This window comes from Boleophthalmus pectinirostris, unplaced genomic scaffold (genome assembly GCF_026225935.1).
Source record: "Boleophthalmus pectinirostris isolate CB_2022bp ecotype Guang Dong unplaced genomic scaffold, ASM2622593v1 HiC_scaffold_19, whole genome shotgun sequence".
Lineage (NCBI taxonomy): Eukaryota > Metazoa > Chordata > Actinopteri > Gobiiformes > Gobiidae > Boleophthalmus > Boleophthalmus pectinirostris.
The window spans coordinates 41915624-41932028 of record NW_026571140.1 but is presented as its reverse complement, the minus strand read 5'-3'; the positions used below and the strand labels follow the sequence as shown (position 1 = coordinate 41932028).

Here is a 16405-nt window from a genome sequence, read left to right as displayed (position 1 = left end):
CGAGGACTGAATGAGGACTGAATTTGGACTGATCTAGGACTAAACCAGGACTAAATCAGGCCGGACCCAGGGCTGAACCAGGACTGAAACAGGACTAAACCAGGGACTAAACCAAGACTGAAAGAGGACTAAACTGGGACTGAACGAGGACTGAATTAGGACTGATCTAGGACTAAACCAGAGCTGAACCAGGACTGAACNTTTTGCTTTGGCGTTGACTTTTTTAAATTCGTAACCAAGGTTGAGCGACGGATCGGGATTTTGTTTTGTTGTCGCTCCACATACAAAATGTTCACTGTAAACTCGGGATGATTTCTTAGTCAGTCAAATGTTTCCTTTTTGGTTCTTCCTGTGGATCAATCCTGCCCATCACCTTCACCTTTCACTAATTTTTCAATTCTGTTATGAAGAGAAACAGTTTGAACAGAGGTTTGAGTCACACACATCTGATTCACTTTTGCATTTATGGAGTTCGCAAACTTCTGAAGTCCAGGACTGAACCAGGACTAAACAGGGCTGAAACAGGACTGGACTAAAAGGGACTAAACAGGGCCTAAACCAAGGACTAAATGAACCAGGACACCAGGACTAAAACAGGACTAAACCAAGACTGAACGAGGACTAAATCAGGACTAAACCAAGACTGAATTAGGACTGATCTAGGACTAAACCAGGTCTAAATCAGGCCGGACCCAGGGCTGAACCAGGACTAAAACAGGACTAAACCAAGACTGAACGAGGACTAAACCAGGACTGAACAAGGGCGTAAACCAAGACTGAATGAGGACTAAATCAGGACTAAACCAGGACTTAATTAGGGCTGAACCAGGACTGAATTAGGACTGATCCAGGACTAAATCAGGCCGGACCCAGGGCCGAACCAGGACTGAAACAGGACTAAACCAGGGACTAAACCAAGACTGAAAGAGGACTAAACTGGGACTGAACTAGGACTGAACGAGGACTGAATTAGGTCTGATCTAGGACTAAACCAGGACTAAACCAGGCCTGACCCAGGGCTGAACCAGGACTGAAACAGGAAACCAGGACTAAAACCAGGACTAAACCAGGACTAAACCAGACTGAAAGAGGACTAAACTGGGACTGAACGAGGACTGAACGAGGACTGAAAGGACTGAGGAATCTAGGACTAAACCAGGACTAAATCCAGGACTAAACCAAGACTGAAAGAGGACTAAACTGAGGACTAAACTGAAACGAGGACTGAGAGACTGAATGAGACTGAATTAGGACTGATCTAGGACTAAACCAGGACTAAATCAGGCCGGACCCAGGGCCGAACCAGGACTGAAACAGGACTAAACCAGGGACTAAACCAAGACTGAAAGAGGACTAAACTGGGACTGAACGAGGACTGAATTAGGACTGAACGAGGACTGAATTAGGACTGATCTAGGACTAAACCAGGACTAAACCAGGACTAAAAGGACTAAACAGGACCCAGACTGACTGAAACTGGACTGACTGAACAGGACTGAAACAGGACTAAACCAGGGACTAAACCAAGACTGAAAGAGGACTAAACTGGGACTGAACGAGGACTGAATTAGGACTGATCTAGGACTAAACCAGAGCTGAACCAGGACTGAACCAGTTATGGATTTCGCAAACTTCTGAAGCCCGTTTCTCGAGCCGTTTTCCGCTGTTAGGATCCAACAACCGCACAATCACGAAGTCCGATTTCCCAAAACTAAAATATGACAATATCAGAACCTGAAACAAAAGTGATTTGGTTCAAAAGACTTGAAAAGATCGACACATCTCACTGGGAAAACAAACATGGAGGTTTGACGCTCACTTTTTTTGGAAAATCCTTCCCAGTATAAATTGCGCGATGACCGGAAGTCGGAGATTCTTGATGCGTGTATTGTTTTCCCTGACGTTGGCATGTGTGTGTGTGGTGCTGCTGACTCATCCTGCGGTACTGTTGCATGCTGGGTAGATTCCTCCTGACTTTGTGCTCTCTTTCTCTCTGTCCCCTGCCTCTTTTTTTTTTTCTTTTCTGTTCGTTCACTTTTTTTTTTTAGCAAATCTGTTTTCAGTAAAAGCTTGGATATCACAAACGCTAACTGCAGCAAGGAGGAGAGGTACTGCCCCCTACAGGCCAGCCAGCGCCGGCTCATGTCCATCTCATTCTAATCGAGCACCCGTCCGTCCATCTCCCCGTGGCCTAGTTTCACTTTCACTGTGTCTGTGTGTGCGCTGTTTGACCCTGAGCATGTTCACTGCCTCACCGTCTGTCCAGAGCTGCGACTAGAGCCTCTTCTAAATGCTCAAAATATATTCAAAAAAGAAGAAGATTAGAATGGAAATGTTTGTCATTTGAGCGGGCACCAGTTCGTCCTGTTAAAAAATAACAAAAAACAAAAAAATCCTACAACTTCAATGTCAAACTGGAGCTGAAAACAAACTGCACAGGCTCAAAATATCTGCAGGACGGTTCTATAGTGACCTGAAGGACCAGGACTGAACCAGGACTGAACCAGAATGGTCCAGCGGGTGACCGCAGGAAAAAGGACCAGTTCAGAGCTCCGGTCATGGTTTAGTCCTGGTTCAGCTCTGGTTTAGACCTTGTTTAGTCCTGGTTTAGTCCTAGTTTAGACCTGGTTTAGACCTGGTTCAGTTTTGGTTTAGACATGGTTTATTCCTGGATTAGACCTGGTTTAGTCCCGGATGAGTTCTGCGTTAGTTCTGGTTTAGTCCTGGTTTAGTCCTGGTTCAGCTCTGTTTTAGACCTGGTTCAGTTCTGGTTTAGACCTGGTTTAATCCTGGTTCAATACTGGTTTAGTCTTGGTTTAGTCCTGGTTTAGTCCTGGTTTAGTCCTGGTGTAGTCCTGGTTTTCCTGTTGGTGTTAGTCCTGGTTTAGTCTGGTTTGTCCTGGTTTGTCCTGGTAGTCCTGGTTTAGTCCTGGTATAGTCCTGGTGTAGTCCTGATGTAGTCCTGGTTTAGTCCTGATGTAGTCCTGGTTTAGTCCTGGTGTAGTCCTGGTTTAGTCCTGGTGTAGTCCTGGTTTAGTCCTGGTGTAGTCTTGGTTTAGTCTTGGTTTAGTCCTGGTTTAGTCCTGGTGTAGTCTTGGTTTAGTCCTGGTTTAGTCCTGGTGTAGTCCTGGTTTAGTCTTGGTTTAGTCCTGGTTCAGTTCTAGTTCAGCTCTGATTTAGTCCTGGTTTAATCCTGGTTCAGTTCTAGTTCAGCTCTGGTTTAGTCCTGGTTTAGTCCTGGTTTAGTTCTAGTTCAGCTCTGGTTTAGTCCTGGTTTAGTCCTGGTGTAGTCTTGGTTTAGTCCTGGTTTAGTCCTGGTTTAGTCCTGGTGTAGTCTTGGTTTAGTCCTGGTTTAGTCCTGGTGTAGTCTTGGTTTAGTCCTGGTTTAGTCCTGGTTTAGTCCTGGTTTAGTCCTGGTTTCGGGCACTTTTGGGTTAATTTCAATCTCAATAAAAAGATTAAAATCAGCAGTTTTTCTTCTCCCTTGACTACAGAATTATAAACAGCAAAAAGTGGAGAGTTAAACATTTTCTCAGGGTTTATATGAGTCCAATCTGTTCTAGAGTTAATTTAACATTTTTGGAAATGTTAATCAAGTAAAACTGGACCAAAGTTCCTGTTAAACCCTGAAATCCCGAGTTATTTTAATGTTTTGAGAGTAAACAGATAACACTTTGTAGAGTTATTCTAATTTAACTAAACAACACAAAGAGGTGTTTTATTTTTACACTTTATTTTAGTTCATTTAAGATGAAATTATGAAAAAAAAAAACTGGTTTCAGTGGTGGAGTTGGCAATTTGGGGGCCCAAGGTGAACTTGAGTTTGGGGCCCTCAGTATAATGTGTTTTTTTTTTTTTTTTTTTTTTTTTTATATTTATTGTCTGTTTTTCCACATTGTTCTTGAGATATGCACATCTCTATTTATTTGAATTATGGTGGACTGGAAACTTGTCTTATTAGTTCGGTCCCTACAAGAAAACCAGAACTGAAAGTAGTTTTATTTTTTTGCTAGTACAATTAAATTTTTGCTTACATCCATTATATATGATTATTATTTTTATTATTATTATTATTTAAAAGTAAACTACTCTCATTTAATGTCATATTGAGAGAAAATCTAATTACTCTGAGGCCTCGGTCATTTGTGGCTCTGAGGACAATTGGTCTGGGGCCCCTCCAGGTTTGGGGGCCCTATGCAGCTGACTACTTTTGTCTAATGGTAGCGCCGCCTCTGACTGGTTCAAACTGGTCTCCTCTCTCGCCGGAGGTGGAAGTGTTGGGTGTGAGGAACCAAATTAACACTAGGGGATGTTGAATTAACTTCAACCACATCAATTCTCTCAAATAAGCCCAACTCAAACCCCCATGTACCGTTCAAATAGTTAAAATAACACTTTCTGTGTTAAAAACAATTAATTTTAACCCTCCAGTTTTTGCTGTGCACAGGGCTTCAAGTGTAAATCGTTCTCACTATTGGAGTGAGTTCGGGGAAGAACAAGAAGTTATCAGAAACTGTAAAAACTGTTTCCAAATCCTTCAAACTAAAACTCATGAGAAAACAGGAGCTTAACTTAAACCCTGGAGTCACGATTAAACTCATAGGACACATTCAATTCTGTCACTGGGCAAAAGCAGTTTTTTATTTATTTATTATTATTAATTTATTAATGTATGTTATTATTATTATTATTATTATTATTATTATTATTATTATTATTATTATTATTATTATTATTATTATTATTATTATTATTATTATTATTATTATTATTATTATTATTATTATTTTATGTTTTTATTTATTTATTTTGTCCACTTGACAGAATTTAATCTCTGCTTTGCGATGGACCCTTCCTGGACGACTGAGGGATTTTACAAACGCTTAGAAAGTGACACAAAGCTGCACACTTACAGAAAATATTGTGGAGGGCCGAGCCAAAACACTTAACTCAATTCTGCACAATATGAACTGAATTTCTTTATAAAAAAAAAAAGCAGTAAATATCATTGTTTTGACGAGCTGCTCAGACTGGGGAGAGTTTATGTTATGACTCAGCAGTGAAAAAGTGAGACCGCCTTACAAAAAAAGTCATGAAAAAAACACTTCAAAAATAAAAGTAATGCAGCTTTAATCCATGAATGAGGTAAAATGATCAAATATGTTTATTTTGTAATTCCAAATGAGCTTAAACGGGCCGGTCAGAGTCGATTTAGACAATTGTACAGATGTATTTTGCAGAGGACAGTTACTTTTTTATTGTATTGCTGCTGCTGGTGTTGCCCAAGTCACTGTATTCAGTAACTGTAGCTTCATTCCAGTATTTCCACATGAGGCGTTACACTGGAGTCTGTAAATTATGATGTATCACTGAAAGGACCGAGGAGGTAAATTACACTAAACTGTGGAGCCGCGCGTCTTTAAACATGATGAAGTGTTTGATTTTGTCTTTACGCTGGTCCAGACTGTCTTTGTGTAATTATACTTCAGGACGAGAGCTCACGCCCACACGAGGAAGAGGCAGGGGCAGAGACAGGAGCAGAGAGCAGGAGCAGAGGCAGGAGCAGAGACAGGAGCAGAGACAGGAGCAGAGAGACAGAGACAGAGACAGGAGCAGCAGAGCAGAGGAGGCAGAGAGACAGAGGAGCAGAGAGCAGGAGCAGAGACAGGAGCAGAGACAGGAGCAGAGCAGAGAGCAGAGACAGGAGCAGAGACAGGAGCAGAGGCAGAGAGAGGCAGGAGCAGAGAGAGACAGGAGCAGAGACAGGAGCAGAGACAGGAGCAGAGGAGCAGGAGCAGTGACAGGAGCAGAGACAGGAGCAGAGAGACAGGAGCAGAGACAGGAGCAGAGACAGGAGCAGAGGCAGGAGAAGAGAGCAGGAGCAGAGGCAGGAGCAGAGGCAGGAGAAGAGACAGGAGCAGAGACAGGAGCAGAGAGAGCAGAGACAGGAGCAGCAGGAGCAGAGACAGGAGCAGGAGCAGAGACAGGAGCAGAGGCAGGAGCAAGAGAGAGGAGGAGAGACAGGAGCAGAGACAGGAGCAGAGACAGGAGCAGAGACAGGAGCAGAGGAGCAGAGAGCAGGAGCAGAGACAGGAGCAGAGAGCAGAGAGAGAGAGCAGGAGCAGGAGAGGACAGGAGCAGAGACAGGAGCAGAGCAGGAGCAGAGAGCAGGAGCAGAGACAGAGAGAGAGACAGGAGCAGAGAGACAGGAGCAGAGGCAGGAGCAGAGAGAGCAGAGAAGAGCAGGAGAGACAGAGACAGGAGCAAGACAGGGAGCAGAGAGCAGGAGCAGAGACAGGAGCAGAGACAGGAGAGAGCAGAGACAGGAGCAGAGACAGGAGCAGAGACAGGAGCAGAGAGGAGCAGGAGCAGAGAGAGCAGGAGCAGAGAGCAGGAGCAGAGAGGAGCAGGAGCAGAGACAGGACAGAGCAGAGAGCAGGAGCAGAGACAGAGCAGGAGCAGAGACAGCAGAGACAGAGGCAGCAGGAGACAGGAGCAGAGAGACAGGAGCAGAGACAGGAGCAGAGGCAGGAGCAGAGACAGGAGCAGAGACAGGAGCAGGAGAGAGAGCAGGAGCAGAGACAGGAGCAGAGGACAGGAGAGCAGAGAGACAGGAGCAGAGAGCAGGAGCAGAGAGCAGGAGAGAGGAGCAGAGGCAGAGCAGAGACAGGAGCAGAGAGAGACAGGAGCAGAGGCAGGAGCAGAGAGGACAGGAGCAGAGACAGGAGCAGAGGGACAGGAGGAGACAGAGACAGGAGCAGAGAGAGACAGGAGCAGAGCAGGAGCAGAGGAGCAGAGACAGGAGAGAGGAGCAGGAGCAGGAGGCAGGAGCAGAGAGACAGGAGCAGAGACAGGAGCAGAGAGGACAGGAGCAGAGAGAGAGAGCAGGAGCAGAGACAGGAGAAGAGAGAGAGAGACAGGAGAGCAGGAGCAGTAGAGAGCAGGAGCAGAGGCAGGAGCAGAGACAGGAGCAGAGAGCAGGAGCAGAGACAGGAGAGACAGGAGAGAGGAGAGCAGAGACAGGAGCAGAGACAGGAGCAGAGGAGCAGAGAGAAGAGCAGGAGCAGAGAGCAGGAGCAGAGGCAGGAGGAGACAGAGCAGAGAGGAGCAGAGACAGGAGCAGAGACAGGAGCAGAGACAGGAGCAGGACAGAGAGACAGGAGCAGAGAAGAGAGCAGAGACAGAGCAGGAGCAGAGCAGAGGCAGAGCAGGAGACAGGAGCAGAGCAGGAGCAGAGACAGGAGCAGAGACAGAGCAGAGAGACAGGAGGCAGAGACAGGAGCAGAGACAGAGAGGAGCAGGAGAGAGACAGGAGCAGAGACAGGAGCAGAGAGAGCAGGAGGAGCAGGAGAAGACAGGAGCAGAGAGACAGGAGCAGAGACAGGAGCAGAGGAGCAGGAGCAGAAGACAGGACAGCAGAGACAGGAGCAGCAGGAGCAGGGAGCAGGACAGGAGCAGAGAGCAGAGAGCAGGAGAGACAGGAGCAGAGACAGGAGCAGTGACAGGAGGAGCAGAGACAGGAGCAGTGACAGGAGCAGAGCACAGGAGCAGAGGAGAGACAGGAGCAGTGACAGGAGCAGAGACAGGAGCAGTGACAGGAGCAGAGACAGGAGAGCAGAGACAGGAGAAGAGACAGGAGCAGGAGCAGACAGGACAGGAGCAGAGAGCAGAGAGCAGAGACAGGAGCAGTGGAGCAGAGAGCAGGAGCAGAGACAGGAGCAGAGACAGGAGCAGTGACAGGAGCAGGAGGAGCAGGAGCAGAGGCAGGAGCAGAGACAGGAGCAGAGACAGGAGCAGAGACAGGAGCAGAGGCAGGAGCAGAGAGCAGGACAGGAGCAGGAGCAGAGAGACAGGAGCAGAGAGCAGGGAGCAGAGACAGGAGCAGTGACAGGAGCAGACAGGAGCAGAGACAGGAGCAGACAGAGCAGTGACAGGAGAGCAGAGGCAGAGGCAGAGACAGGAGGAGAGCAGAGAGCAGAGAGCAGGAGCAGAGACAGGAGCAGAGGAGCAGGAGCAGTGACAGGAGCAGAGGAGCAGGAGCAGGAGCAGGAGCAGAGACAGGAGCAGAGACAGGAGCAGTGACAGGAGCAGAGACAGGAGCAGAGGAGCAGAGCAGGAGCAGGAGCAGGAGCAGAGGAGCAGAGACAGGAGCAGTGACAGGAGCAGAGTGACAGGAGCAGACAGGAGCAGAGGAGACAGAGCAGGAGCAGGAGCAGTGACAGGAGCAGAGACAGGAGCAGTGACAGGAGCAGGACAGCAGTGACAGAGCAGTGACAGGAGCAGAGCAGAGACAGGAGCAGTGACAGGAGCAGGAGCAGAGACAGGAGCAGAGAGCAGAGTGAGGAGCAGTGACAGAGCAGGAGCAGAGACAGGAGCAGTGACAGGAGCAGCAGGAGCAGGAGCAGAGCAGGAGCAGAGAGCAGGAGCAGGAGCAGGACAGAGAGGAGCAGAGGAGCAGTGACAGTGACAGGAGCACAGGAGCAGAGGCAGGAGCAGAGACAGGAGCAGTGACAGGAGCAGAGACAGGAGCAGTGACAGACAGGAGCAGGACAGGAGCAGAGAGCAGGAGCAGTGACAGGAGCAGTGACAGGAGCAGTGACAGGAGCAGACAGGAGCAGTGACAGGAGCAGTGACAGGAGCAGGGGGAGTGAGGGATGAGGAGCTGTTAAAGCTGCTGACGCAAGAATCTCACTGATGTAAAACAAGTTTATTTTAGTCTAAAGACGAGAGCTGAACCAGGACTGAACCAGGACTAAAACACTAAAGAGGACTAAAACTAAACCAGGACTAAAACAGGACTGAACCAGGACTAAAACAGGACTAAAACAAAACAGGACTAAAACAGGACTGGACTAAAACAGGACTAAAACTGGACTAAACCAGGACTAAACCAGGACTAAACCAGGACTAAAACAGGACTAAAACAGGACTTAACAAGCACTAACCCAGTACTAAACTAGGTCTAAAACAGGTTTAAACCAGGACTAAACCAGAGCTAAACCAGGACTGAACCAGGTCTAAATCTTCATTAAACCAGTTCTGACCCAGTACTAAACCAGGTCTAATCCCAGGACTAAACCACATCTCTTAGACGCTAATCATTCGAGACCTCAGACCTCAGACCTCTGAATACCTCAGAGCCCAATTAAACCAGGACTAAACAAGAACTATCCCAAGACTAAACCAGGTCTAAACCAGGACTAACTCAGGATTAAACTACGTCTATTTCAGGACTAAACCAGAACTAAACAAGGACTAACCCAGAACTAAACCAGGTCTAAAAACCCAGGACTAAATCAGTACTAAACCAGGACTAAACCAGGACTTACCCAGGACTAAACCAGGACTACAGGTTAAATCAGAAGAACGTGGTAAATGTGTCACTGATCTCCAGAAATGTGCTGTTGTGTTTTGACAGTGAATCTCAGACTTTTGTGTAATAATATTTATATTTTATTTTGATTTAAATATGTAAATGTGTAAATATAAATGTGTGAATGTCATTTTCTCTCATCTCATCACCTCTCATCTGACTCCATCTTCCCTCGACTTCTCTAACTGAACAACAACAAATAACTCAAAATACACCGCAAAAACATCACATTATCTGTTAAAATGACTTGAATTTTGGATCATTATTTTGAGTAATTTAGTTTGGTGAATATTTCTGACTAGTTTCAATTTCAAAATGATCTAAATTACACTTTTTACATCAATGAAAAGTCTTACTGGTCAAAAATATCTTGTAAAAACCGTGCAGTCGTCCTGTGAACGGACTTGCCTCTGCGCAGATCTGATGCTTGTCTCCTTGGGGATAGATATTTTTAATGTTATACTGTGTAACATTCCAGGCGAAGCTATAACATCTCCTGTTGCATATTGCACTATTTTCTGATCTATGTTATAATGTTGTTTCGTCGTCACAAACAGCCCTGGAGTTGTGTTTTGTTTCATTCACACACAAAACCTGCAGATTTACACCGAGTTCTGAGTCTCAAACACACAAAAAACACTCTGTTCCACCTTGTGATGTCACATGGTAATACAGGAAGTGCTCCATTGTGTTTTTAAACCCCACACCGTCAACAGAATCATTTGGATGATTTCAGGTGTGGAACAGACGATCTCCACTGAACTAAACATATAAAACAGACATGTCAAACTCAGGCCTGGGGGCCAGATTTGGTCCGCAGTATAATAATATTTGGCCTGTGAAATCATATCAAATCTGTATCAGAGCTGCCCTCTGTCTATAGATAAACTATAGAGACATTATTTATTTAAACTGTTGTTATTATTTTATATTCTGCTTGTTCAAGAGTCACTGTTTAAGCAAAATTATTATTAAACATTTATTTTAATAAGAAAAGGTTTAACATTACATATCTCGAAAGAAGAGAAAACATGCAGAAGTTGTTGAAATGTTTCAGTAAATATTTAGTTTGATCAATTAATTAATTACTTAATCATTGCATTTATTCAGCACCTTTCAAGAGCCAAAGCACTTTCCAGTTCATTATTCAGTCACTCAACACTCACAGTTGCCCTGGGGCAGAGGCTGCCAATCTGCGCCATCGGCCCCTCCGACCAACACCATCACTCACACACACACCACTTTCACACTAGGCAATGTGGGTGAAGTGTCTTGCCTAAGGACACAATGATAGTTTTTTGTGACTGGTGCCTCACTGTGGCTCCTGAGTTTCCCAGTGTCTCCATCCAAGTCCAGACCCGACCTCTGAGCTTCTGAGACCTGACGGGATCAGACTTTGACAAACCGCTTTGGCCACACGACTTTTTAATTTAGTCCCTCTGTGAATCTGAGTTTGACCCCCCTCATATAAAGTAAAGCTGTGAACTTGAAAACTACCGCTTCATGACATCACAAGGTGGAACAGAGCATTTTGAGCATTTTAAGGTTTTACTCAAACACGTCTGACTGAAACAAAACACAACTCCAGGTCTGTTTTTGAGGTGGTAACAACATTATAACACGACTTGAAGCTCACAGGGTCAGTTTTGCGTAATATCAGACTTTTAATAGAGATAATAAATAAATAAACTCAAAATTGTCATTCAGAATTCTTGTCATTTTAACACTTTTATATATTTTTGCGGTGTATAAACATGAGTGCGTTAAAATCCTTCTCATTTGAACCTTGTTTTGCCGTCCAGGTCCAGGTCGATCAGTGGAGCGTCCTCAGGCCTGTCCACCAGTCCTCTGAGCAGCCCCAGGGTAAGTGCACTCACCCTCCCTCACCACACGGGGCGCTGTTCTCCTCTCTCACTGCAGGTCTCACACAGCTCACCCCAGCCTCCCAGTCTCCCCTCTGTCCAGCCAGGTTTGAAACACGAAACGAGGGACGGCTCATTTACGATCGCTCATTTACTCAGAGCATCTACGGGAAAATACAGATGCACAGACGAACCATCGCGCTCGGTCTCTGCTGCTGGGTTTCACATTCTTCAACGTGATGATTTATGTCCGTCAACGTGACTTTTTTACTATCGATACCTGTGAAAAATGAGTTTCTAGTTTCAACACTGTTTCTAGTTTTGATTAGTATTTGATTCAATAGATTTGACCCTAACGAACCCGAACAGAAATCTGACTTTTGAATAATATTTATTTTAGCCATCCCCATTTGTATTGAATTTTATTGATCTATAGAATCTGAAATCCAGCAGTTTTTTCATGGTCAAAGAAACGAGGCTTTAAACTGTATAGATCTTAGTGTAATATAATACACAGAATAACTTACAGTAGGAAAATCAAATGTGTTTAAAGTGCATATGACAGGTTGGACTACTCATTTTACTAAACAGTTGTTCAATTATTTTTTCTGAGTTTCGGGATTTTTTTCAGTCTTAAATTTTACTTTCTAGTTGGAAATCATAACATCACACCACAAAACTGTAATAAAAACTGGAAGATGAATCCAAGATATCGTCGTGATGTTTTCAGTGGCCTGTGCTCATTGGCGCCACCTTGTGCCTCCGCTCAATTTAATTTCTCTCCAGCGACTAGGTCAGGAATCAGAATACACTAGACGGTTTGTAAAAACCCCAGAAGTTGTAGACCACAAGGAGCTGTGAAGTCATGACGTCAAACTGGTCATGTCTGTCTGCATCCATTTTGTGGAACAGCACAACAGTAAACAAAGCGTCGAGATGAATGTAGACAAAGACAGACATTCTGTGTTGGCAACGATTCCCCAGATCAAGGATTTTCACTTTCTGCTTTGTTTACTGTTGTGCCGGTAATTACTTGGACACCACTGAGCTTTCCAGCACATTACACGACCAAACAGCAGCGACTGGTTAAATAAAAAAGTACCCACCAACTGTCGAGCGAACAAATCTTAATGCTGCGAGGTCAGACAGTTTCTACAAAGTGAAACTGACTGATGAATCAGGCTGGTGCTCATTAGCGCATCACGCTAAAAACGAATTTTACTTCCGTGTTACTTCCTGAATACTGGTCTTAAGCCACCAGACGTGTGACATCAGAAACATGCAGTTCTGACCAATCAGAGCGAGGCTGGTTTAAGTCTTACAAAGCTGACTTTTAGGTGCTTTGACATTATACATTTTTTTAAAAGTTCATATTGTAAAAAAAAAAACAGAAGAATCCCGACAAAATCCAGGCTTTATGAAAGCTCTGGATGTCCTGTCAGCCGAACACGGGCAGTTTGATTTCACAATAAATGCAATGTGCTTCTATTGGACAATTCTCTCTAGGCCGGAGCTCCCGGGAGCTGCAGTACCCAGAGCGACCACTAGTCGGTCTTGCTCGTGGTCAGAGTCTTATCAAGTTCTAGGGAATTTAATAACTTTTACCTATTTACCATCTTGTATGCTCGACCAAATCTCTTCTGATGCACATGGAAATTTGACAAATAAATCAGTAATTTTCCTAAAGTTTTTTTCAGCTTTTCTCCTTCTTGATTTGTGTAAAACTATAATTTATATTTACAATAGTTATAATCCCACCAAGTTAAGTTAGAAAATCGTCCAAACCTGTCATACGCACTTTAAAATAATCAAATCTGTCACATTTTCGTATATACTTTAATTCAAATCCACCTTCATTTTCTATCTGAAATCTGTCTTCCCTGCACACGAGTCCACAGACCTCGGTTTGAGAATCGTCTCTGTCTTGTTGGTCTAGTTTTCTTGAACAGATGTAAGAGCAGTTTAAAGCCTGACGGTACTTTTAAACACCAGATGAAGAGAACAGCTTCATCAAACTCACATCAACACACACTCCATTTTCTCATACAGCTGATATTAGTGACTGGTTTATTAATTATATCTTTGTGATTCTCATTTGGATCCCTGCCTGACGATGACACACATGCCACAAATATTAATATAAAAATGTTTTAAAAGGCTCATATTACGCTATTCTCTGATCTACTGTGTGTTCTAATGTCACAAACAGACCTGGAGTTGAGTTTTGTTTTATTCACACACGTTTAACGCACAAACCTGCACATTTACGCTGAGTTCTGAGTTTGAAACACAAAAACAAACTCTGTTCCACCTTGTGATGTCATGTGGTAATACAAAAAGTGCTCCACTGTGTTTTTAAACTCCATACGCCTGCACTAGAATCATCTGAATAATTTCAGTCCTGGAATTAACAAGCTCTACTAAATAAAATGCATAATAATAATAATAATAATAATAATAATAATAATAATAATAATAAATAAATAAGAAGAAATAAGAAAACTATCATTTCATGAGTTTAGAACTGTCACTTGTTATTGTTTTTTCTCTGTTAAATTTGTGGTGTTACCTACCAAGGGACTACAGATGGAAATGAGTTTTCTTGTTATAATCTGTCATATTTACACTGTAATGTTGTAGCTGTTCATTAATATGCACTGTCCCTATTAAATAAATAAATAAATGACCAGTGTTGGGTGTAACACGTTAGAGTAACATAACTACTTTTTTGGGGTAAAAATACTGTAATATGCTACTGCTGAAAATTTGGTAACAAAAAGTAGTTCCTTTTTCAATTTTCATTTCAAATTTTTGCAATGTTACTTTGCTGTGCACACGGGCCTGTCCCTGCCCTGGTGACATGATCTAGTTGGGGAAGACCAAAGGACAGTCCACCCCTGTCCAGAGTCACGCCGGGAGCAGGGGGGGCCCGTTCTCACCCAGGCGGAGACGGGAAGCGGCGAGGCCTTGACGGGAGGAGCTGTAAAGCACTCCTCGAGCCTTTCCGGGCCAACCCAGAGTCGGTCACAGCGCACCGCCTCAGAGGAAGTCCACTTGGCGAGGGCCAGCAACGTGTGGGGAGAGGTCTCTTGAGGGGATCCACCCGCATAGAGCAGCCGTCCCTCGCTCGAGTTGAATCCCCGGGCAGACCGTGCAGACTAGGGATGGGCATGATTAATCGATAATTGATCATTAAGAATTTCATCGATTACGTTCATTTTAATCGACAAACCGAATGTAGGTTGCTGTGCGTAGTGTGACCAAACAGGTGTCATGTAGCTCTTTGCACTCAGAAGGAGCGAGACACAAACAGTGGGTCAGTCTGCAACGTACAGAAGCACAAATGTGTATTTAACGATGATTTGTACAAGAAATTCCACACTTTCCGTTGCGTTCGGGACAAGTGTGAGTCCATGTGCACAGTGTATAAAGCAGCACATATGTTTCGGTGTCCAGTGGGAAAAAGTTTTGCCAGGTGAGAGTCGCGCAATGTCGATGACGAGTCCCCACCTCCCTCCCCCCGTACGATGTCCTGGTTTTGACAAACGCAAATCTGGTCACACTAACCTGTATTCACCTGAGTCATGTCTTTTAATCCGACAGAAATTGACCGCATCAGCGACACAAGAGCTGCAGTTTTATCTTCGCTTAGTTTCTGCAAATTAGCGATGCGGTTTTAAGTTTCGTTTTTGTGAGAGTTGCGCAAAACTGCGTTAAACACATTATAATGTCAAACGGGCTGATGTGGCTCTAGAGTCATTACGGTTTATATGTCGTAAAGTTGAATTTATTTATGCAGGTTAGTAGTGCAGATAGTAATAATAATGATGATCATTTTAATATAAACACGTTAATGATTAATCGATAATCGATCGTTAATTCTTCCGACGATCGATTAAGAAAATTTCATCGAATGCCCATCCCTAGTGCAGACCCCACCCGTTTTCATCTTAACAGTTTCACGGTTACAAATTGACTCAGGGTTCGAACAAGAGGGAGTCCACACATGTTTAAAAACCCCACCCATCTTAACAGTTTCACGTCCTCTTGAACTCTCTCTTCAAAGTTCTTTTCAACGTTCCCTCACGGTTCCTTGTCGACTATTGGTCTCGTCTGGTATTTCGCCTGAGCTGGTCGCAGTGCACCGTCTCAGAGCAAGTGCACTCGGCGAGGGCCAGCGACATGTGGGGAGAGGTCCCTCGAGGGGATCCGCCCGCATCGAGCAGCCGTCCCTCGCTCGAGTTGAATCCCCGGGCAGACTGTGCAGACCCCACCTGTTTTCATCTTAACAGTTTCACTGATACGAACAAGTGGGTTCAAGTGGCCTCAGGGTTCGAACAAGAGGGAGTCCACACATGTTTAAAAACGGTACAAAAATAGATATTTATTTAAAGGTTGTATAGAGGATTTTTTAAGGAAAGAGAAATCCAGCGACAGTCGTTGACACCACCTTCCTCCTCCACAGGTCCCTCTAGAAATAATTTAGAGACCGACACCTCAGTTTTTAGACCCTTTGTCTGCTTCAGTCGCACAATCACTGAAAGGAATCTCTAAGAATCACCTCAGTTCGTCTTCGCTCCTTTTCTTCTTCTCTTTTTCTTTCAGCGACCTCAAAAACTGACTTTCTTTTGCGGCGAACTGGTCGTCGATTCTCGTCCGACATCGCAACAAACTTTATGCAAACTGCGAGAGAGCCACAATTAGAAAAAGCCTCTGAGAACTGCTGCATAGTTAGAAACGTAGGGAGTTTGATTGACGACCTAACAGCCAATAGGAAATGAGGCAGTCTCGTTTTCTATTGGCTGATGTTTATCTGGCCTCAACACGTCCACAGTTGATAGATTTTCTTTCTTTTTTTTTTTGGTCATCATAATTACAAGGCTGCTGCGTCTCTGTAATGGTATTTTAAACTTTCATTGACAATTTGAAACTAACAAAAAATCCTCCATACAACCTTTAAAAACAGGATGCTTGCTAAGTTGTGGCTACATGGTGAAGAGGAGAGAAGAGAGAAAGTAGTCTCCATTGGACAACTTTTAAGGTTGTGAGCCACGCCCACAATCAGATGCAGCTCATTATGTTTGGCCCTTCCACTCGAATCTGGAAATACAGACTCAAGCTGGGGTCGTAACATTCACGTCCTCTTGAATTCTCTCTTCAAAATTATTTT

The 16405-nt window shown here is 44.4% G+C and overlaps 1 protein-coding gene across 1 annotated transcript in view; it reads left to right on the top strand.

Moving 5' to 3' along the window:
* The window catches only part of LOC110172679 (serine/threonine-protein kinase BRSK2), a 184593-nt gene that overhangs the window by 126485 nt on the left and 41703 nt on the right, over window positions 1-16405 (top strand). Inside the window, exons 13-14 of the mRNA XM_055154360.1 lie at window positions 2049-2108; window positions 11176-11236. Coding sequence (XP_055010335.1) covers window positions 2049-2108; window positions 11176-11236 — 121 coding nt within the window. The remainder of the gene's footprint in view (window positions 1-2048; window positions 2109-11175; window positions 11237-16405) is intronic.